General features: G+C 33.7%; 1 protein-coding gene across 1 annotated transcript; it reads right to left on the minus strand.

The window, feature by feature from the left end:
- Positions 1-11,334: 11,334 nt before the first annotated feature.
- LOC105629800 (2-alkenal reductase (NADP(+)-dependent)) lies at positions 11,335-12,898 on the minus strand. Its single transcript, XM_089724124.1, has 5 exons — positions 12,653-12,898; positions 12,360-12,546; positions 12,088-12,254; positions 11,807-11,889; positions 11,335-11,713 (listed from the first exon to the last, which is right to left on the minus strand). The coding sequence occupies exons 1-5, from the start codon at positions 12,893-12,895 to the stop codon at positions 11,335-11,337; spliced, it is 1,059 nt and encodes a 352-aa protein (XP_089580250.1). The 5' UTR covers positions 12,896-12,898.
- Positions 12,899-24,636: the final 11,738 nt, after the last annotated feature.

Consider the following 24,636-nt stretch of genomic DNA (forward strand, 5'->3'; position numbering starts at 1 on the left):
TTACCCTTTCGTCCAAACCTTAGGATCTTTTTCCATGGTGAAACTTTCAGAAATACTTTATCACCGACCGAGTACTCAATATCCTTTCTCTTTAAATCAGCATAGGACTTCTGTCGATCACTTGCTTCTTTCAGCCGTTTTCTGATGATTTCTACTTTCTCTTCTGTTTCTCTAACCAAATCTGGACCCAAAATCTTCTTCTCACTAAGTTCTGTCCAACATACAGGTGTCCTGCATTGTCTACCATACAATGCTTCATATGATGCCATCTTAATGCTCGATTGGTAGCTGTTGTTGTAGGCAAATTCCATGAGAGGTACATATTTGTCCCAACTGCCTTCAAATTCTATAACACATGATCTCATCATGTCTTCCAGGATTTGAATGACTCTCTCTGATTGGCCATCTGTTTGAGGATGAAATGCAATGCTGAAATGCAATTTCGTTCCTAATGCTTCCTGCAGTTTACCCCAGAACTTCGATGTAAACCTTGGATCACGATCAGATATAATGGATGATGGAACTCCATGTAGTCGAACTATTTCTCTAACATAAATGTCTGCTAACTTGTCCAGAGAATAGTCCATCCTAACTGGTAGAAAGTGTGCAGATTTGGTTAATCTGTCTACAATTACCCATACTGCATCATGCTTCTGCTGCGTCTGAGGTAAGCCAGTAACAAAATTCATCGTGATCTGATCCCATTTCCATGTTGGCACTGTTATTGGATGAAGCAACCCAGCTGGCAGTTGATATTCTGCTTTTACTTGTTGACATGTTAAACATCTTGTTACAACATTTCCGATGTCTGTCTTCATGCCTGGCCACCAATAGCCTTTCTTCAAATCCTGATACATCTTGGTACTACCTGGATGCATTGTGTATGGACTGTTATGAGCTTCATGCAGAATCTTTTGTCTAAGCTCCCCTATCTGTGGTACAACAACTCTGTCTTCATAGAATAAGACTCCACTGTTATCCAATCTGAATTTCCCACTATGATCTTCCTGTACTTGTTTCACCCATAGTGCTGTTTGTGCATCTTTCTTCTGTGCTTCTGCAACTTCCTGAACCCAAGATGGCTGTACTTGTATCTGTGCTAGAATAACTCCCTGCTGTTGCAACTTCATGCTAATTCTCATTGCTCTCAAAGCAAACAATGATTTCCGGCTAAGGGCATCAGCTACCACATTAGCTTTGCCTGGAAGGTAATTAATGACATAATCATAATTAGCCAGAATCTGCATCCACTTTCGTTGTCTTGAATTCAAGTCCTTCTGTGTCGGTAAATACTTTAAACTCTGATGATCTGTGTAAATGTAACACTTCTCACCGTACAGATAATGCCGCCATACTTTGAATGCTAGAACAATGGCTGCCAATTCTAAATCATGGGTTGGATAATTCAATTCATGTGGCTTCAATTGTCTGGAGACATAAGCTACCACTTTCCTGTCTTGCATGAGTGCACATCCTAACCCAATATGAGAGGCATCACTGTAAATCTCAAAGTCTTTACCTGACACTGGCTGGGTCAACACTGGTGCTTCAGTCAACTTTTTCTTCAAAGTGTCAAAACTCTGCTGACATCTATCATCCCATTGGAATACAACCGCTTTTTTCAATAATCTTGTTAAAGGTGATGCAATGATAGAGAATCCCTTTATGAACCTTCTGTAATAACCGGCTAAACCCAGAAAACTTTGAACTTCTGTGACATTTCTGGGTGGTCTCCAATCAACAATAGCTTCAATCTTCTTAGGATCCACTCTGATACCCTCCGATGACACCACATGTCCTAAGAAAGAAACTTCTTCCAGCCAAAACTCACACTTACTGAGCTTGGCATACAGCTGTTTATCCCTCAGTGTCTGAAGTACAATCCGCAAATGTTTATCATGTTCAACCCTGTCTCTGGAGTAGATCAAAATGTCATCTATAAACACTACCACAAACTGATCCAGATATGAATGAAACACGCGGTTCATGAGATCCATGAAAACCGCTGGTGCATTTGTGAGACCGAATGGCATTACTAAAAATTCATAGTGACCATATCGGGTCCTGAATGCAGTCTTAGCGATATCTTCTTCCTTTATCCGCAACTGATGGTATCCCGACCTAAGGTCGATCTTAGAAAACATACCTGCACCCTTTAGCTGATCAAACAAATCATCAATTCGAGGCAATGGATACTTATTCTTGATTGTCAGTTTGTTCAGTTGTCTGTAGTCAATGCACAGTCTGAATGATCCATCTTTCTTCTTTACAAATAATACCGGTGCTCCCCAAGGTGATACACTGTGTCTGATAAAGCCTTTATCCAATAACTCCTGTAGCTGAATCTTTAACTCTTTTAACTCTGCTGGTGTCATTCTATAAGGTGCAATTGATACTGGTGCTGCTCCAGGATAGACATTTATGGTAAACTCCACTTCCCTCCTTGGTGGTAACCCTGGTAACTCTTCTGGAAATACATCTGGATAATCACACACTGTTGGTATGTCTTGCACTTTTGACTTTTTTTTCTCTGCTTGTAATGCACATACCAAGTATGCTTCACAACCCTTCTGAACTAATCTCTTTGCTGCCATGGCTGATATCACATTACCCAGAAAATCTCGCCGCTTCCCGACTACTATTATCTCTTCCCCTGCTGTTGTATATAATGTCACCCTTTTCTTTGCACAATCAACTATAGCCTGGTGTCTGGATAGCCAATCCATACCCAGAATCACATCAAATTCTCTAAATGGTAATTCCATAAGATCTCCTAGAAACTCCTTTCCATGTATAACAATTGGATAGCTTTTGACCACTGTATGGGTTTTTACTACATCTCCTAATGGATTAGTAACCAACATACCCTGACTCACATACACAACTGCTAACCCTTTAACCCAAGGTTTCTGTATGCTAATGTATGAATGAGATGATCCAGGATCAATTAAAGCATAAACTGTATGATCACATAAAGAAAACTCACCAACTATTACATCTGGAGCTTCCTCATCTTCCCTGGTTCGCATAGCATAGACCCTGGCTGGACCTCTTGTATCGGGTCTGTCCACAGTCTCTGATTATTGTCTCTGCCCTCCAGAGCTCTCACCTCTACCTCTGCCTGCTATGAACTGTGTAGGAACTTTTGCCCTCTTAGGACAGTCTTTCTTCTGATGGTCTGATGCTCCGCATAGCCAACATTTGTCAGTCACCAGCCAACAATCTCCACCATGTCGTCTGCCACAATGCTCACAAGGTGGAAAAGTATAACCGGCTGACTCTGCACCTCTACTGGTGCCTCTACCAGTTCCTCTGCCTGAACCTCGACTACCACCGGCAGAACTAGCCACAACTGATACCGCTGGCGCGTTAGCAACCCTAGCTGAGCCTTGGCTAAAGGATGGCCTAGAACCAGCTGAAATACTAGCACCTCTGAATCTCTTGCTCTCTGACTGATATGTACTGGGTGCACTCTGAGTCTGGTCTCTCCTCTGCTGAGACCGCTGGCGTCTGGTACGCTGACTGGCCTGAATGCGCTCTATCTCCTGAGCTGCCTCTACCAAAGCTGAGAACTCTCTGAATCTGGAAGCTACCACTCCCATTTGAATCTCATCGTTCAGGCCTTCCTGAAACGTTTTACACCTCTCGGCCTCTATAGCCACTATCCCCTTACCATACCTGCTGAGTCTGGTGAATTCTCTTTCATATTCTGAAACTGACATTCTGTTCTGTCTAAGGTATAAGAATTCTTTCCTCCTAACATCAAGGTAAGCCTCTGTGATGAACTTTTTCTTGAATTCATCCAAGAAGAATTGCCAAGTATGCTGCTCTGTTGATACTCGCTGCTGAACAGTAGTCCACCATGTGTATGCCTCATCTATCAACAATGATGTGGCACAAATCAACTTGTCCTCTGGCATACACTGTAATTGTTCCAGGGCTCTCAATGTCCCATCTAACCAATACTCAGCTATTTCTGGACTATCATCCTTGTTAGCACTGAATTCCTTCGCACCATATTTTCTAAGCTTCTCTAGTGGGGGCTTTCTTTCTCTTTCTACTACTATTGGTGCTTGAGGTATCACCCCTGCAATCTGTCTAAAAGTATCTGCAAGTTGCTTTAACTCTTGACCTAGTGCTACTGGAGCCTCACCCTCCACTGCTCTGGAGGCGTGTGACTCGCTCTCACCTTCCTGTGACATCCTCCTAGAAGAACAACAACTGCTTAGTTCATCAGGGTAGTCATGGCATGTACACTATACTGACTTATGAATGCAAGCCCGGGGAAACTAAACCTAGGGCTCTGATACTAAAATTTGTAACATCCCTTCCCGGTCCACCCATAAACCCGAATTAACCGAGCCGAGACGTTACAAACTGGTTGACTTTATGGCCTGACATGCTGATATAATAATGGATACAGACTATATCATGCTGATGTTGTTTACATTAATAATGTACTTAATATTTACAAGACATGTTACTAGTTTCAAAATGGAATGGGCCCAACTGTGTGCCCTGTACATTCCATGAAAAGGATAGACAAAAGATACACATCCAAAGGAGTAGCTACCCTGAAGACTGAGTCTTCTACAGATGAACTGCAGCAGTTGTAAGCTGACTCTCTACGGTCCAGTCTCAAAACCTGCGAGTTAAACAGGTAACTCGCTGAGCAAATAAAGCTCAGTGGATATCTCAACATAAAAAGGAACAATTAAGCACATACATGTGTAAAAAGAACCATGTAAACACATATGGCACATATAAGCACACATATCATGATACTTTCCTTTTAACTTGATGGTCTTTCTTTCTGTTTATTATACTGTATGATTCATGCAATGTTAAGTCAAGATATCTGTATGGCTCCATAAGGTTATAGTGAAACCGAAGTGATAAGAAAAACTGTATGAAACTGGATGAAACTGTATGCTTGGCTACTATGGCCCATATATATTCATATCCACTCAACGGCCTGTAGCCGGAGTACCAAACTGTATGGGGTGCAGATCTGCTATCCTATGTCGCGACATGGCCTTATCGACATGGTTTCTACCTAACCTCAATGGAGCATAATGTTGGTATGTCAATAGTATAACACAACATCATATTAATAGTTTCATAACTTCATAAATCATAATGTTTACTTGATTTCACATCATTTGCATGATTGTATGTTGTTTTGATACATGTTCTAATGTTGTCTTTTTGTTTTAAAATGATTGGAGGCATACAAGTTGAGCAAAGGAATACAATTGCATTGAAAATGAAGTCTAAAAGTGCATGAAAACACAAGTCGCGAGCGCGCCTTGCAAAGTCGCGAGCGCGAGATGCAAAAATGAGAGTCAGTGAGTTTCCAGGCCAAATTCGCGAGCGCGCAATGAAAGTCGCGAGCGAGTAAAGCACCAAATGAGAGTCAGAGAGTTTCCAGGCACAAGTCGCGAGCGCGCAAATGAAATTCGCGAGCGCGCGACGTGTTTTCCAGCCTGCGCAGTCTGTACTCTTTTGGTCATATCTCTCAATATATAACTTTGATTTGGGTGATTCAAAAACCCATGTAAAGCTAACACATAGAGGAACAAATAACTCTTCTATGACACTTCCTAATTCCATCATTAAATAGGGTCAAAATCAAGGTGAAGTCACTGGTTCTTTTTTCCAGCAAAACCTGTTTCAGCATAACTCAATATCTACTTCATTGATTCAGTTCATCCCATGTTTTCTCACCATTTCCAGGCCTCTCCCTCAACATTAAGCAATATATTGTCTCATTAGCAACACACCACACAAGTTCTCATGCAAAGAAAATGGTAAAAGCCAAGAGATATCAAACCTTCACTCCAAAAAGCTTGAGCTCTTCTTTAGCTTCCTTTTTCTACAATCTTTGAACTCACTTCTCCTATACACATCAAAATTCTTATAACTTATCTACAATATAACTCAATTAGAGGTTGAATAACATAAAGCTTCAAGAAATTCTACTTACTTCGAGAAAATAGAGGTTGCCTTAATGCTTAACTACCATGAAAATGGATGGAGAAAGGAAGGGAAACGAAGGAGATGAAGAAGATGAAGATAAAGATGAAAATGGGAAAGTGAAATGGTTATCACGGGTAGGCCATCAAAATATCAATGAATTTTTATGTGAAACTTCCTAAATGGTACCTCAATTGTCAACATGTTACAACTTAATACCCAAGCTTTATATTTTGATGCAAACAAGTCCTAAACTTTGATCTTTTTCTCTCATTCAAGTAAGTCCACTTATAATCCCATTCTACCCCAATCGGGTTTGGTTCAGCCTGACTCAACTCGACTCTATACAACGACTCGACTCAGTAGGATGTCACAAAGTTCATATTTATAAGACATTACTTATTCAATATCTATGATGTTTTCTAGAGCAATGATTATTATATTTATGCAAATGTCCTCTGCTTTCATATATTATTGTTTCAAGCTTAATCATATACATGCGTATGTAGGTTTGGTCATTTATAGTACAAATGGCAAGAGGTAGGGGGCTTGATTCAGACGCACCCAGCAGTGGACCTCGTGGAGGTTGTAGCCGAGGACATACCATGCATGGATGAGGAGGGGTTATACATCCTCTACCTCCTCCTCCTTGTCCTTTTGGTACACTTAAGGCTTCTTCTTCTGTTCAGCCCCCCGTGCCACCTCCACTTCAACCTATTCCTCCTTCTTCTTCCCCATTTCCTAAATCGTCAAAGTCTACAACGGCTGCCTAGTCCCCTTATGCACCAAGTAATCATAACTTTTAATCACCATCGAGAAAGAGTTATTTGCATTTCTAACATATTTATTTAATTTTAGTTAGCAACTTTCAGCTGAGCCTCGTACAGAACTTAGTTCGGTAGTGAAATAATAAATACTTATTTACTTCTGTATTTTCGAATGGTTTTATTTGCATTTTGATGATTCTTTCTACTGATATTTCACATATTTATCTTTCACAATATTTATCCATCCTCTTGAGCGTTAAGGCAAATTATGAGGATTATAAAACTACATCTCGATAAAGATGAATAAACTTGGGATATAGGACCACAGGAGGCTAGAGACTTTTACTGGGATGAATTTCAGGTAGACGTTACTCAATTTACATCTGCATTGACATTTATAGAGATTCAATCAATTACATTATGTAAAAATATTGTAATTTATTTTTGCAGAAACGTTTTGTATGGGAGGAGGCTATCACAGCTATGCTTAAGGTGGCTTGGGAGAAATTGTGCTCTACTCTAACTTCACCTATAGGATGAGGAAGAATGAAAAGAAGCAGTAGTGCATATCTCAGGAGGTATGGGAGAGCTGGTAGAAGTCTTTGGAAGATCTTGCATTTAAGAGAAAATGTGAGATCTTTGCATGGAATAGGCATAGTGAGACTGGCAGTGCGGAGTAGGACCATTGAGACACACAAGCGGGTCCATCTTTGCTATAGAGATAGCTCAAATATTAGTAAGTAAATTAGTTAGAGTAACCACACTGACGGTTAATGGAATAATTGTACATATTAATATATTATGCATAAACCTATGATATAGGCTGAGAAATATGATTGTGAGCCTACACCGATGGAGGTGTTCAGATCCACTCACACAAAGGACCACAATGGAGAGACTTTTGTTGACAGGCGTGCAATAGACATTAATATGAGTATGAGATATTTTTCTAATATGATAGTCTACTATTATTTATCCATTCAAAGGAGGTGTTCACTATATCTAACAACTGTATAAAATCATTGTACTATTGTTTTCATGAGAATTACAGTACAGCTCGCGATCATGTTCTCTCTTCTCAGCCTACATTTGATGGTCAGCCAAGTGTTGATGAGTTAGCTTTATATTTAGACGCGGCAGGAGGGCAAAAGAAGAGGAAGGTGTACGGCATCGGCTCGCAGGCATCACAGTTCTACTGCCACTCAGCTTCAAACGCTGCTGGTGCTCCACCATCACACCACCACCTGAGCATAGAAGCTGAGGAGATTAGTGTATTGAGAGCTCGTGTTAATGACCAGGAGAGACAGCTTATAGAGCTTAGAGCACATGTGATGTGGATGTCTGGTCCCCGGGCGACTATTACTTCCTATGATCCTTCGATTGTTCCAGATCCACCGGTGCCAACTACTACCGGGCCTCAGACGACATTTTCATTCCTCCTCCTCTAGATACTATAGCTGATACTAAGATACGTTAGTGACTCCTCCAGACACTGCAACAAACCCAGAGGACACTACACTAGATCTTGCAGCCACTTCATCGGTTCGACATTATATATTTGACTTTAGACTGTTTTAGATTGCTATTTTCATTGATTTTGCTTTCATTTTTTATAACTTATTATGTTTATGATGTTTTTTGGATTGCTGTGATGATGATGATGATGATGATGTGTGTGTGTGTGTATATATATATATATATATATATATATATGGGTGTGTGTGCTGTTTTTCAACAGGTATATAAAATATCTATTTGTACAATTTTTGCAAAATATTTTTTCTTTTTAAAATGATTTTGCGACCGATTCACGGTAGCTATTATTTTTTTAATAAAACATATTGTGACAGAATAGCTATGAAATTCAAAACAGGCGGAAAAAATTGCGATCGATTAGCGACCGTCCATTTCCATTTGCTATCGACATTTAGGTGGGAAATTTTTGCGACCGACATTTAGGTGAAAAATTTTTTCAAGCGATTTGCGACAATCACTTTAGGACAAATTGTTTACCGAATTGCGATGGATTTTCTGTCATTTTGCAACCGACTTTGGTAGTCACAATTTTGCGTCGACATTTTTCTCAGTCGCGAAAGTATTTGAGATGAGTAGTTTACTAATGAATTTGCAACCAATTTTTGTCAATTTGTGACTGATTTGGCGATCGTAATTCGCCGAATTTTTTGTAGTGAATGCAAACAAGCTCGGCAACTTGTTGTAACTATTGTTGGAACTTTTCTTGCATCATTTGTTGTTGCTGTTGCAACTCTTGTTTCTACAGAATCCGTTTCTAATCTGCTTCCAATCCATTTCCATTCCGTTCCTAAATTTAATCAGAAATTGAAGTGCATTGTCCGTTTCAAGTCCGTTGCTTATCCATTTTTATTTGGAAACAGACCAACCGTTGCTAAAAATCTGTTGTCATTCCACAATTTTCTTGTAGTGAATGTGTAGAGATTACAATCCTTTATATGAAAACTAAGCTTCCGTTTTATATAAAAATAGAAATTTTTTAACTAATAATTTTCAAACTTAAAACTAAATCATAATTTAACATTTATAAATTCAAATCTCATTGTTGAGGCTAGGTTGAAAGTTTAAATTTAAGTTTCTTAAACACACAATTAAGTTCTTCAAACACATAAGCCATACTGAATACATATAAAAATAACAACACTTCTTTTTTAATTAACAACAGTATATTTTTATTAAAAAATTTGGTTTTATCAAAACCCAGTTTTTCTCCCGAAAAATCCAAGCCAACATTATAATCAAACCAAACCACCCAACTAATTCCGGGTTAAAACGGGTTCGGTATGGTACAACATTGGTTTTGAATGTGAAACTTGCAAAGCTTATATATTTACCCTAAGTTACATGGACACTTTAAAAGGTTTAACATGCTCGCATCAGATACGATATTATTCAAATACTCTCGGATACGCGTTAAACACTTTAAAAAATATGTCCTATTATTTATTTTCTTTTATTAATTTTGCACACTTTAAGGACACATCTAAGATACTTTGATCAGAACATTTATTGCACACTTTCAAAACACGTTTGAAAATTCTATTAGACTTTAAATAAATTTATTAATAAAAGTTTTACAATTGTTGTCTTAAATATATTTATTTATAATTATTAGTACTTAAAATACAAAAATAAAGAAACATAAAAAAATAAAAAACTTTATCTCATAATTTAAGATTTATAATTTATTACATATCTATTATTATCAAATTCAAGAACTTCCAAATGCTAATTTGAAATCGATAGTTCACAAGACTTTTATGAACAAAAAAAAAAAAGAGTCGACAATATCTATTGAACAAATTGAAATATGGAAAATCATCGGAGATTATTTTAATCTCTTTTTTTTTTTCTTTTTTTGAAGAATTATTTTGATCTCTTTTAAAAATGTTGAAATTGTTGAAATTGTCAATTTATCTCTAAATAAGTTAGATACGCTATGATTTTCGATGATGATATTAATTTTGAGATTTAATTAATTATGTGGAAATGAAAAATTAAGTTTTTTTTATTATATTTATTGTTCTAACTAGTTATTTACTTATTTGAATTATTTATAAATTATACTTATTTAGTAGAGAGTGTGCCTAAAGACTTCAGAGAAACATGTGTTGGTGAATGAATTGGAGTGTATTGCATTGATGTATTGAGTTACATTTATAGAGGGTTCGTTACAACAAACCGATATGATGACTATGATTTAGATAAGAAGATATAGACTCTTACCCGATAAGATGGCTATGACTATTACACCCCCTCAATTCGAGCCTGCAAGGAACGAATTGCTAATCTACGACAAAGATGATTGTGACACTGTCTTGATAATGGTTGCTCGAGCAGTAGATAAACCAATTTGAGGCAACAGTGATTCCAAAATTGAACAAAACAACCAGCTTACAACAAGCTGATCTTGACGAAACCAAGCTACATATTAAGATGACTATGACTATTAATCATGTCCCATGTGTCTGCAACCAAGTATTTACCACATAAAGTAAATGGAACTAGATTAAAATTTTTACAACATAAAAATATTTTTGATAAGCAAGCATATATATTATTAATTAATTTAAACCATGAAATATTTAACATTTCCAAGTAATTAATTAAGTCCACGCCAATAGACCCTAGACGTTCAAACCTAACTTAGGAATGTGCTAAGGGCCCTTACGTAGGATTGCCTTACATATCGTTGAACCAGAAACTCTTTGTTGATATTTTTTTATTACTGTTCCTGCCTCTGCGTGAGGAACCTATCTTTTCGTCTTGAACTAGAGCTCGTTTGAGGCAGCTCTTAGAATATGTTAGAGAAACTTGATACTAAATTTGCTGTTTCATTTTATTAAAAACTGCTCTTAAACAGTATTCAGAAAAGAAAAGAAAAATCATCAACATAACAAGTAGGAAGAGAACAGTTGAGATAAGAAGAATTCAGATCATCTTGAAAGAACAACTATGAAATAGAAATGATAGAACACTAAAACCAAGCCAGAAAAGGAGCACTGGCTTTGTTTTATTTGTATAAAAATTCATAAAACATTTTTCACAAAAAGGAAAATCATTCATCTGCAATTTTAACAACTTGCTTTCTTGCATTCTGTCCAGTGAGTACCCCAACCAAAGCTGCTGGACAGCTCTCAAGGCCATTGGCAATATCTTCCAAGTATGTAATCGTCCCTTCTTTTACGTTGGGCAGAACCATTTTTAGGTATTTTGGAAAGAGGTGATAGTACTCGGAAACAACAAACCCTTTTATGTGAATACGTTTCAGAACAACTTCTATCAAGTTGTGTATTCCTTCATGTTGTTCTAAATTTTCTTGTGACAGCATTGCACATATTACAATGCGTTTATGGCGTCTCATATTAGGTAGCACAGAATCTAGCATTTTCCCACCAACCATATCAAAATATAGGTCGATGCCTTGAGGAAAACACCTGCGTGATGTGAAGAAATATTAGTTTTCTTGGTGATTAATTTTTTTTTTGTTTTCAATTTTGACAAATACTTGTATTAATTTAAGTAATTACCTTTTCAAGGCTGCACCCAAGCCTTGTTCTTCATTATAATTGAAAGCCTCATCAAAACCCAATTTGTTCTTTAACAAATAAACCTTACAATTTGAAGAAATAATAGAAAGCAAAGTTAAAATCGAAAAGCTGATCAATTAAGTAAACATAAGGCTTTCTTTGGGGTAGAGAGATGAAAAATGAAAGGAAAGAAAATGAATGGAAGCTATATTTAACTATGTTAGGGGAATTAACACGTATTTTACAGGGAAGTGGAGATGCATGATGCATATAGAACTCACTTTCTCTTTACTTCCAGCACTTCCAACTACATAGCAACCAGCCAACTTTGCTAGTTGCCCAACGATTTGACCTATTGCACCAGAAGCTGCTGAAACAAACACATACTCTCCTTTCTTTGGAGCACCAATCTCATTAAATCCAACATAGGCAGTTATGCCGGGCATACCTGCAATTACAAATCAATAAATAGTAGTAAGATGATGAATACTAATTGTAGTTCTGAAGATCAATTAATATTTCAATCAAAAAGAGATCTAGAGACTGCATATACCAAGAATTCCAAGATAATAGGAAAGAGGCAAATCGTCAGTTGGGTTAATTTTGAAGAGAGTTTTTGGTGTTGGTGTTGCAATATGGCTATATTCTTCCCATGTTGTTATTCCCCAAACCAAATCACCTTTCTTGAATTCTGGATGTCTAGAGTCTATAACTTTGGCCACTCCATATCCATATAGAGGCTGCATATCAGTAAACAATAGCCACACACATTTATATTTATTTCTGCAGCATGTCAAAAATACTAAATTTGTTTGGTATAATATCAAAAATAATTAATTAACTAACTGAACCGGGCTTGTAAACGGGAAAATCTAGGCTGAGTGTGACAGTCTTCATTAGGTTTCTCATGTAGCGATCACAAGACAAGTAGAGATTCTTGACAAGAACTCCATTACTTCCTTCTGGGACTTGGAGTTTGATCAGATTACTACTCAAATACATGTCTGATTCTTCAGGGTAACGTGTATTCGCATAATTTTTGAATATAACCTGCTTGTTGCTCACTGTTTCTTCATTTGCACCAGGCATTTTGCTAATTAAATAAGCTTTCTCTCAACTGCAATTTCCTAATAGAATGACTATGAAAATTGATTGATTTTGGTTCTTTATAACTGGGTGTATATATAATCTATCAGCACGTGAACGATTGCACGAATTCAGTTTCATTTATTTGATCGGTCAAAGTTTAAACAAAAGATTTTATCTCAGCTGTTCATATAATTTGTATATCATAGCTGTTCATTGATATTTAAACAAAAGTTGCAAAATTCTATCGTAGTTTCCTTTACTTTATCCAATGATATTTTTAAGGGGAAGAAATATTTTATATCAATTGACTGTCTCAACCGATAAAATTTTTCTATTAAATGTATTTGGCTAGATTATTTTGACATAAATTAAAATGAATAATTTTATTTAATAAAAATCTTAATATTTTTTAAATGTTAACTCAATTAAATTTCAGCTTGTAACTCCATTATTTAATAAAAAAAATTTTATGTTTACTAAATACCAAAAAATTAATTAAAATAAAAAAAACAAAAGATAAAATGCCATATTAACAATTCTACATTTTAATGTACTATCACGTCATCAATAATGCTTTAGAAATTATATGTATTAATAAGTAAATTTTGTGGTTACAAGCAACTTGGTTATTTTGAGGCGTTTGGCCATTAGAAAATATTGCTGGTGGCGTACTGACCGAAATGTCAGGATCCCGTCTTTGGTTTGGTTACAGGCCTTAATGACAGTGCTTGCACAGTTCAGTGTACAGGTTAAGCTTTTTATGGCTGTTGAGTTCTTTATTTATTAGTTTTAGTTTTTCGTTGTAGCCTTTATACGTGTATATATAAAATCCGCATTTCTTCCTTTGTTGGTGGAGTTATTGTTGACATTAAAATAAAATAAGATTACTATGGGAGACTTAGGCTAATTGGTATTTGTATAATTGGTTAGAAGTAAAGAATTAAAGATGTAAACATCAAAATCATTTATTAGTAATTGACATTAAAATTTTATTTCTTTGATTTATGATTAATAAAAACATATATATACATGCATAATATTTATCTCCTCATTTGGTAGAATTATTATTGAAATTGTGGTGAATTTTATTTTTTCCCTTTGTTTTAATAAATAATAAAAGAATATAATATTCCTACCTTTAATTTTTTAAGAATTACCTTTGAAATTTGAATGGTATTTTAGTATTTAAAATTAAGAAATTTTAAACATGAAATTAAATTATAATTTTTTGTAATACCAAAAATATTAATTCTTAAAATTTATGTGGATTATGAAATAATATCGTGTCAAAACATAAATTATAAAACAATCCACACTCAAAGTAAAAACTTTCACCTATTTTTATATATAAATTAAATGATTTTGTACGCATATTTTTCAAATTCATGTTGTCAATTAAATATTAACATATATAGTTGTTTTTAGATTCTTTGGTTTTTCAAAATATTCTATTGAATGTTGACATATAATAAAATTGTTGTCCCAATTGAATAGATCTAGTTCCTACTAACCGTAATTTTTTTAATTAAAAATTGTGGATACATATTTTGGCATGGCAGTACAAAAATATTTTTTATTTGAATCATAAGATATATATCTTGAATAAACTGGCTGTACATATAGGGATTTTGCGCTTAACAGGGATTTTTTTACTTAAGTTAATATTGAATTCAACAATGTTTTGAAAATTAGACCGGTCATTGAACCAGTGAGGGCAGGAGATTATTGAACCGGGAGGTTCAATTGGTTCAATACGGTTCAATCGAATTTTTTATATATAATATTTTTAAATATAATTAAAAATATAAATTTTATTAATAATGAAAAAATAATATAAAAAGGGTAAAATTGTTCAGTATCCAATCAAACTCAACTGTTCAAATATTACACTACAATTATATAATATTGTTCACCGTTCAATTAAACTAAATAATTCAAAGGAATACTACAATTCGATATCATCCAATCAAACTCAACAATTCGAATCCCAATCTACAAGTACTAAATATATAATCAAACTCATCAATATTATTTAACATCCATAAAATAAGCCTAAACATTGTTCAACATGATAAAATAAAATATCCATTCTTAATCGTAATAATCTCTAAGATCTCCTAAATTTTGCTCAATTTCAATATCTTCAGATTCACTGCTTGCATCAATATTAGCAATTCATTAACAATTCAACTCAGCATAACAAATCATAGAAAAATACAATATTAAAAAAAAAAAGTCATATTTAGATTAATAAAAAAGATAAAGAAGTTAAAAGATATCAAAACAGGTGAGATTAAATAAAGAAGTTAAGATCATCAATACAGATGCGATTAGCAAGATCATCATATTCAAGTTAAAGAAAAATAAAAAATTCATAATCAGATTAAAATAAAGTCATTTAAATAATTTTAAATTTCCATTGTTAGTCAAATAAGAGACCCTACTCAAAGTTCGGCTTCTCTTTACTAGAAATAAAGTCTCCGTTCACTAGTGTGTTCATATATATATATATATATATATATTAGCTAACTAATTAGAGATATTAACTGTTGGGATAACCTCCAAAGTCCCATACGGAACAAAAATGCGAAGAGGAATCAAAATATAATAGTTCAATCCAACTTATTAGTATGAGGCCTTTTGGGAGGTGTCCAAAAATAAATTCGTGAGGGCTTGGCCCAAAGCGGACAATATCATACTAATTCGGAGTTGAGTGAGGATACGCACGGCCCCAACATTAACTTGCATATGCATGGCACAATGTTCCTAGCTTTCACCCAATATCCACGTAAATTTTGATTTTCCAAATCATGCAAGATCTTGTTACAGCTAACAAATATCTAAAAGTCTCATATTCAATTCTCCAACCCATCAAAAACGAAAATGCAATCAATGATCTTGTCTTTGAACTTATGCAGTGTTCAAAAAGCCAACTTGAAGGAAACCATTCATATATATATATATATACACACAGTTATCCACACGCATATATAGTCAGATTTTTCTGTTTTCTTTTGGTTTTTTCAATTCAAATATGCATATCTAACTACTCGATGTAATATGGATCAAAAACCTCCAAGCTATCACGTACTGGATATAATATATTTTAAGTAGGAGAGATAGAAAGGGACTGTGTTTTCTTTTTTTAATGTTGCCATTTGATAATGGTATTTATGAGAGGCTTATGCTTCTCACCATGCCTTCACAGTATGGAACCATAAATCAACTCTTTAAATTTATGGATTATGATTTGCATATTGCATTGCCTTTACTATACAGTTGTAAAAAAACAAACAAACAAACTCACATACAGATGAGTTTTTTTGTTAATAAATGAATGTTTAATTAATAATATATTGTTTTGTTTGTTAGAATTTTATTATGGTAAATGAAGAGTTTATAACTGTATAAGTTTTAAGAACGTTCAAATAAATTTTTTTAATGAGTGCAATAATAATTAGTCATTATTTATTTTTGTTACTGTTTTATGTTATTAAAAGATGAGGTGTGTAATATTTTTTTTGTTATTATTTTATAACAAATAATTTTAGACATAATTTTAGAATAATAAATTAACTAATAATTTGTGTCATTATTTGTGGTTTTAATTTTAGGCATAAATTTTTTTGTCCCTTTTTTTGATATTCATTTAGTTATTTTTTTTCTTCTTCACTTTTTTAAAAGTAAATGCCAAATTTTTCTATTTTTTACTTTTTTTCTAAAGGTTTTTTTTTACCCTTTACGAACCTAATATATTTTTAATGCGGCATATAACTCAATTACTACCATATAATTGTGCTTCTTAATATTCAATGCAGTAAAAGGATTTTTTTTTTTGTTACTTCATTTTCTCTTTGAAATCTCTCCCAATTAAGATAAAAGGACAATAAAAGTCATACAAGATATATTTTTTTAACTTCATTTTCTCTTTGAAATCTCTTCATTTTCTCTTTGAAATTTCTCCCAATTAAGATAAAAGAAAATACTCAAATATTATAAATTCTCTCTCTTCAAATGAAGCGCCACATCAGCCTATAGGAAAAATTCATGATCATCATTTATATATATACTAGTCATGTACATGTGCGATACGCGAATTGTATAATTTTCTATTTGTTAATTAAATACTTTGCTTATTTATTTTTAATTTAAAAATGAAAAATAAGACTATAATTTTTTTTTTTGAAATTCTCAAATAGTGAACTGAAATATTAATTAGCACAATTAATTATTGTAAGTAGATTATTGTAATTCAACTGATACAGTGAATTAATTATTTTTTCTTTTTAAAATTCTCATATATTCAAATTAAATGAGGTATAAAAATAAGTAGTTTTAATTAAATAAATTTTAGTGAATTAAAATTAATTTTTTAATTCTATTTGTTAATGTAGCTACATTATATAATTAATTTTTATTAACTAAGACTCTATTAATTATAACTTCATTGGAAAAAACTATTTAACAAAAACTTAATATTTATTAAATGTACAAAAAATATTAATTATAATGGATGATCCATTAAATTTATCCGTTTGTAACTCCATTATTTAATAAAAAATTTTAACGTTTATTAGATGCAAAAAGATATTAAATATAAAGAAAAATAAAATTCTATATCATTAATTTCATATTTTAATATGTTGCCACGTAAGCATTTATGCCTTAGAAATTATATATATATATATATATATATATATATATATATATATATATATATATATATATATATATATATATATAAAATGATAATAATAATGATTTAATATATTATGAATTTATAGTATAGAGAACTCTATCATAAAAGATCAGCTATGCAATTCTAATGCCATTATCAGAAATAAATAATCAAATAATTTCAAATTTTAATAATATAAATTTCTGCTTCTAGTCCATCAATTTGAACCCATAATGTAAAACTCAGTGCCAGCGCCAGAAAATAAACAACGACTACTTGGAATCACGTGAATGAGGAATTTAATAAACAAACGCATTTACCCAAACCGGGCGATACGGTTGAACCGATTTTTTCGGATTTAATAATGAATAAATGGATTTTGACAGTATTTTTATTATTGTATCGAGTTTCAATATAATGGCTAAATAGAATTAGTATATATATTTTTCTAATTATAATTAGTATTATAATTATATTAATATTATCTATTATACGTTTAATAAATCAAAATAAAATTTTATATTTACTGAAATGGATAATTGTAATTGGATTAAGCATGAGTTCGAATAATAAAATTAAATGACTAAACAGATTCAAAATTGATTTGGATTCCTAATTTATAATTGGATAGCTTCGGGCGTTATATTTTAAGTGAGTACCCTATTCACTGCTAACTCCGACTCAAAAAGCCTTAACTGTAATTAAGACTCGACTAGATTTAGTTTGCAGTCTCTAATAATAAGATCCGGTTACCGATGTTTTATACGAAAAAAAAAAGGTAGAGAATACTTTTATCCCATCAAGTACTTGCAGTCAATATTCTTTCTACGTTCTTGTAAGTTTAGAGGGCATTTGGTTCAACTGATTCATGCAGTTGATAGCTGTTTCACACCCAACAGTTACATTATAAGTTTTAGTAAGTTTTTTAATCAACAATTGATAGCTAATTGTCCCAATAGCTGCTGTTTCCATAAGCTACATTTTGGAGCTTTCGTATCAGTTGGTAGCTCATTCATATTTATATTATTTTGGACTTCATTAAGCTCATAAAAATAATTGCTAATAATTTTTTTTTCAAATGGATATTTTTATATGATAATTTTATTTATAGTTATTTCAAAACACTTTCTTTAAAATATATATTTTAAAATTTTTAATTGTTATCTTAGCAGTATAATACATAAAAATAAAAAATAATATGTTCTCCTTAAATTAATATATATAATTATATCTTAATAGTCATTTTATATTTTAACAACAACCGCTACCAATATTTTACCAAACATGAATAATAATCAGTTAATCAGCTATACTAGTACCGTTATCGGCTATCAACTACTAACTACCAGTAACCATAATCAGCTGATACGAACCGTCAAGCCAAATGGGCCTTTAATCTTAGTTTTAATATACGGAACTAGCAGTTGCAGTAGGAAAAGGCAAAACAGAGGGTCATCTCAGCCATTTAAGGTCCATGTCCAACTCCAACCATGCTCCTTTTTCTCAACATTTCAATCTCCTTCCTTGAGTTATAATGAGTCTTCTTCTCTATTTTGTTCTTACTTGCCACAATTCTTTCCATTTTCACGAGGGTGCTGAACGGCACGGCTAGAGTGTGCTCTCTTCTAATTTCACAAATTTGTCACATTTTTCTGTATCGTTTAAATTATATTCTTCATTGTTGTTTTATTCAACAATTTTCTAGTAAAATTTCTACAAAAATCTCTTAAAAGGAACTCAAAATTGTCAAGGAAATAAATTCAAGAATTAAACCAAGTTATAAATAAAAACTGCCTAAAGTACATTAAATCTACTAAAAATCCTGATAAAATTAAGTTAAATTAACTATATATAAAAATAAATCTATGAAAGTTCCTTGCCTTCCATTTTTTGCAATTTGCATAATGGACTGCAGACTAAATCGCAGATGTTCCAGCTAGAAGTTAAGATATATCTTGAAGTTTTGACTTTGCATTGTAGCCACGGAGCCATGATTTTCATTAAGGGGGTCAAAATAAAATACTTGATATGTCGTTTAACAAGCATTAGTTTAGAAAATAAGTCGTACTAAATAGACAATTTTTCTTTAACAAATTATCAAATGATCCGTTGTTTTGATGCAAGTGATAGAAAGTGAATGTTGTTATACTCAAGAAAGAGTTAAAAAGACAAAAAAAAAAAAAAAAAAAAAAAAAAAAAAAAAAAAAAAGCACAAATGTATTGAAACCTGAGACTGAAAATTCAGAAATTTGAGAGATGTCCTCTTTTAATTTTTATTTTTGAGATAAAAAAGATAACATTTGAAAACAAATATAATCGACTTTATATTTATCTCATTTTCATTTTTCATGTCTCTATTTAGATGTTATTCATTCATCTCTATCTTATTCATTTGTTTGCCAATGAATTTTCTTAAATTTTTTGAATATGAAACTAATCTTGTCTTAAGATTCGCGATTATCTCTCCTATAAATGATTTATCCATAATCGAAGGTCGTATTGAATTGAATGGAATTTTTTTCCCTCAAATTCTAAATATTAATAATAAAAATTGAAAAATTCGATCGATAAATATATATCTATTCTATGTTATTTTATTGACTTTAATTATTTATTAAATAGTACTTTTAAAATTAAAAATATCATTTTCAAATTTATTTTAGTATGATTTAATTAATTAATTAATTAACTATTTAGTCAATTTTAAATTAATCATAATTAAATTATTTATTAATAATGTTTGAATTTATAATTGTTTATTATGAATTTTAGAAGAATGTTTTAAAAATTAATTAGATTTAAGACTTCTATCGATCTACAATAAATGTTGTTTAAACTATAATTATGTAATATTAATATAAAAATATAAAAATAAATATATTATAATTAAAAATATAGAATATGAAATGTTAATATGTCTATAATACAAAAATCCCTATGAATTTATGCACATTTCTTTTTCTGTAGCCTTTAGCTACTATTTTTACTCCCTTTGAACTAAAGTATTTGTATCTAGAAGCAAGCTTTCTATTTTTATTTTTATTTTTTGTAACCATCACCGCTATGACATAAATAACCCATATATAAATTAGGGTAATCCATCATTAATTCATTTCATTTAAAGTGTATGATTTTGCATATTTAGATATTTAGGCAATTTTTTAATTCATTGTCATTATAAATAAGAAAACTGAGTTTCTTTAATAATATTAACATACAATAATAAATGATATTAAAATAATGATATTAGACTTCTAAGTAAATTCAAATTAACAGATAATCCTTATCTTAATACAATTGTTCTAAATTCAGTATATATACTCAAAAACTGCCCTATTGAGGGGTTATTTCATAATTTACTACACTTCAAATTTTGAGAGCTTTTCAATTAGTGCGATGAGCGTGGAACACACCCACGGCGAAGCCAACAAACAATCCACATTTGCCCCTCTGTCAACCACTGATCCCTAGGTGGCAGTTGCCCTAGCTCAAGCTTACTCACAATTCACCACTGCGTTGAAACAACTCTTAGAGAACCCTCAGCCTAATGGTGAGTCAATAGCACCCACCAAGCCGGCAAACCCTCCACATCAAGAACGTAGTTTCACTTTAGCTTCACCTAAATACCAAAGTCACTCAATATCTGACCGATACCACGAAGCGGAATTAGAGGTGGACCCTAGCACAACTGTTCCCAATAGCCAAGAGCTAAGCCATACCCAATCGATCTTGGATGGAGATAATCTCTAGAATGTTGTTAAAGAACTAATTCAGGAGTGTAGAGAGACAGGAGAAACAAGAGATTATGGTCTCCGACAGGACTCACCATTATTGGCTGATATTCTAGCTGCAGCTTTTTCGCCAAAGTTCCAGCTTCCTACTATCCAATCCTATGATGGATCTATTGAACCCCAAAGCCACCTGGTGACCTTTTGAACCATGATATACTCGCAGACCAATTCGGAGGATCTAATGTATAAGGTCTTCCCAACTACCCTAAAAGGGGTAGCACAAGAGTGGTATCAAACACTCAAACATGATCCATTCATTCTTTATCCCAGTTGGCTACAATATCTGAGCCCGTTTCATAACATATGTACCCTCCAGAAAAATATCATCTAACCTAGTGCATTTAAAAAGGGAGGACGAAGAGACCTTAAGACAATATGTATCAAAATTTTAAAGAATGGCGATGCAAGTGGAGAACTTGAACGATGAGGTAGCTGTTAGCGCTATGGCAAAAAATCACAGGTACAGCAGATTGTTTGAGAGTTTAAGCATAGACCCTCCTCTGACCTTCGCCGAACTTATGGTGCGAGCCCACAAGTACACAAAGTTAGACGAAGCCTATGAGGCTCAACACCACAGACCACCCAAAGAAGAGAGGTATAGAAATAAGAGACATCCATTCCCAGTATGGAGACGATCGCCTCAAAGGAGATCGCTTATTCGACTCTCGTGAGCTAGTTATTTCGTTCAAACGCCATACTCAAGAGATGACAAGCCACGGCAAGATCGGGAGTTTACCTCTTTGAATAGGCCACGCTCGAAATATTATCTTGGGTAAGAGAACGGGGCGATCAAATTCAGTTTTATTACCCTAGAAAGATGAAGGAGGATATCTCGAGCCATCGAGATAAGAGCAAGTATTGCGAGTTCCATAAAGTTGTAGGCCACGAGACCGAGGCCTGTTGGTAACTGAAGAAAAAGATAAAACACCTTATACAGAGAGGCAAAATAAAGCAATTTATTGGAAGGGCTCGGAGAGAAAGTGAATAGAAAGACAAGCAGCCGAAAGAATGCACATCCTGGGCACAATCCACATCATATTTGGGGGCTCATCGGGGGGTGATAACAATTCAACAAAGAAAAGGAGAGTCAGGAAAATCGATTCCATTCTACCCCAGCAAAATCCGAGCACCAGGCCGTCCATATCATTCTCTGAAGTCAATGGCGAACTTGTACATACCCCAGATGATGACAAACTAGTAATTGAAGGGATCTCAGAAAACTTTTTGGTAAAATGAATCTAGATGGATGAGGGTAGTGCGATGAACTTGTTGACTATGGAGGTATTTAAGGCTTTGAAACTGGATCAGGCGAGGCTCAAGTCTGCTGGACCCCTTTAGTCAGCCTAGCGAGAAAACTTGTGCAAGTGTCTGAGTCCAAAGACATAACCCTAGATCTCGAAACCGAAGTGTAATCAAGGAAACTTAAATTAAAATTTATGGTGGTAGGCATTCACTTTCTATATAATATTATATTGGGCAAGCCAGCCCTATATGAACTCTAAGCGACCACATATATCAGATACCTGACCATGAAGTTTTATTTTGATAAAGGCGAGGTCATTGCTATTAGGGGAGACTAGAAAGTGGCTCGGGAAGCCTACATGATAGCACTAAAACGATACCACTTGCCCTACCAATCATGTGGATGCCAAAAAAAAGAACCACCCACAAAATCAATTGAACATCAACCCTTTGATATACCTAGACATAATGTAGATTCTAGCCCAAAACCTGTAAGTGAGCTGATCACATAGGAGGTGAAACAGGGGAAGACCTTGATGCTGGGAGCTGATCTAACTAGAGAGGTACAAGATAATATTAAGGCAGTTTTAGAAAATAATATTAACAGCTTTGCCTAGACCGCAGAAGACATAGTTGGCATCAATCCTGATACCATATCCCACATGCTCAACATTGACCCACGCTTTAAATCGATAAAATAAAAAAAGTGGAAGCATGGTCCAGAGAGACAGCAGGTTATAGCAACCGAGCTAGATAAACTATTGAAGGCAGGGTTTATAAGGGAGGTTGAACTATCTAGAATGGCTGGCGAACGTAGTTTTGGTACCGAAGTCCAATGGAAAATGGAGGCTATGTGTTGATTTTACCAATCTGAAAAAGGCATTCTCCAAAGATCCTTACCCTCTACCCAATATTAATCAACTAGTAGATTCAATAGTTGGCTATGAAGTGTATAGTTTTGTGGATGCAGCATCGGGGCTCTATCAGATAAAAATGAACGAACTGGATGAGGAAAAGATGAGCTTTGTCACTGATAGGGGAATCTATTATTATCAAGTCATGTCGTTTAGACTAAAAAACGTGGGAGCCACATACCAGAGGTTGATCAATAGGGTGTTTCAAGACCAGATTGGGTGAATTGTAGAAGTTTATGTAGATGATATGATAATAAAGAGCATCTGAGCTACTGACGATCCTAGAGACCTACAAGAAGCATTTAAAATCTTGAACAGGTTTAATATGAAGCTCAATCCAGACAAATGCACATTCGGAGTTAAGGCATGGAAGTTCAGAGAGATCCTTAGATAACTGGTGAATCCTCATCTATTAGTAATATTTATTTTAGCAAGATTCACTCGGGAATTAGGTAAGAAAATCGGGCTAGGCTTCAGTGGCACATAAGAGTATTATTAATATCTTAGCTCAAGTTACCTCTAAGAGGTGAGATGTGATGACAGAGATGCTGTCTTTCTTAACCAAAGTTCTCGAGTTTGAGCCTTGAGTATGGAGTCTTTTAAACACTCGGGAGGGAGTGTTTTGCCTCCTTCGTGGGCGTATCCGGCATGAAGCTTGTGATACTAAATGATTAAAATTAAAAAAAAAAAAATATCTTGGCTTAAGTTAGGAAAGGTGATGGAAAAAAAAAATATCTCGGCTCAAGTTAGGAAAGGTAATGTATTTATCTAAGACTGCAATCGATTTTCTGAGTTAGGAGTTATTATTTATTATTGTTTTAATCGTGATTGTGCCAAGTATAATGTCGTTTAATACAAGAGGCTTGTGTAAGACGCAAAACTAAGGAGATTGAGATGGGTTTCTTTTGAAGTTCACAACATGCTCTGGCTTTATATAGGGGACAAAGAAGACAGTTATTACGCAAAAATTCATTGAAAAGCTATGGCCAAATCAAAAAATTTTGCAAGATTAACGAAATAAATATTTAAGTTTCAGTTGTCCTGACATCAATAAAACCCATGAATCTCATATCAATTTATCAAAATTTTCAAAATGGAGCTTCCTACCCTTAAAAC

The sequence above is a fragment of the Jatropha curcas genome, chromosome 7, assembly GCF_041381405.1.
Source record: "Jatropha curcas cultivar XTBG-Jc1 chromosome 7, XTBG_Jcur_1.0, whole genome shotgun sequence".
Taxonomy (NCBI): Eukaryota; Viridiplantae; Streptophyta; class Magnoliopsida; order Malpighiales; family Euphorbiaceae; genus Jatropha; species Jatropha curcas.

Bases quoted from the DNA above. Each gene is read 5' to 3' on its own strand.
- LOC105629800 (XM_089724124.1), bottom strand. From the start codon at position 12,895: ATGCCTGGTGCAAATGAAGAAACAGTGAGCAACAAGCAGGTTATATTC. The intron at 12,255-12,359 runs GTATATGCAGTC...TTGTAATTGCAG, and splicing joins CTATTATCTTGGAATTCTTG to GTATGCCCGGCATAACTGCC. The intron at 11,890-12,087 runs GTGAGTTCTATA...TCAAATTGTAAG, and splicing joins GTGCTGGAAGTAAAGAGAAA to GTTTATTTGTTAAAGAACAA.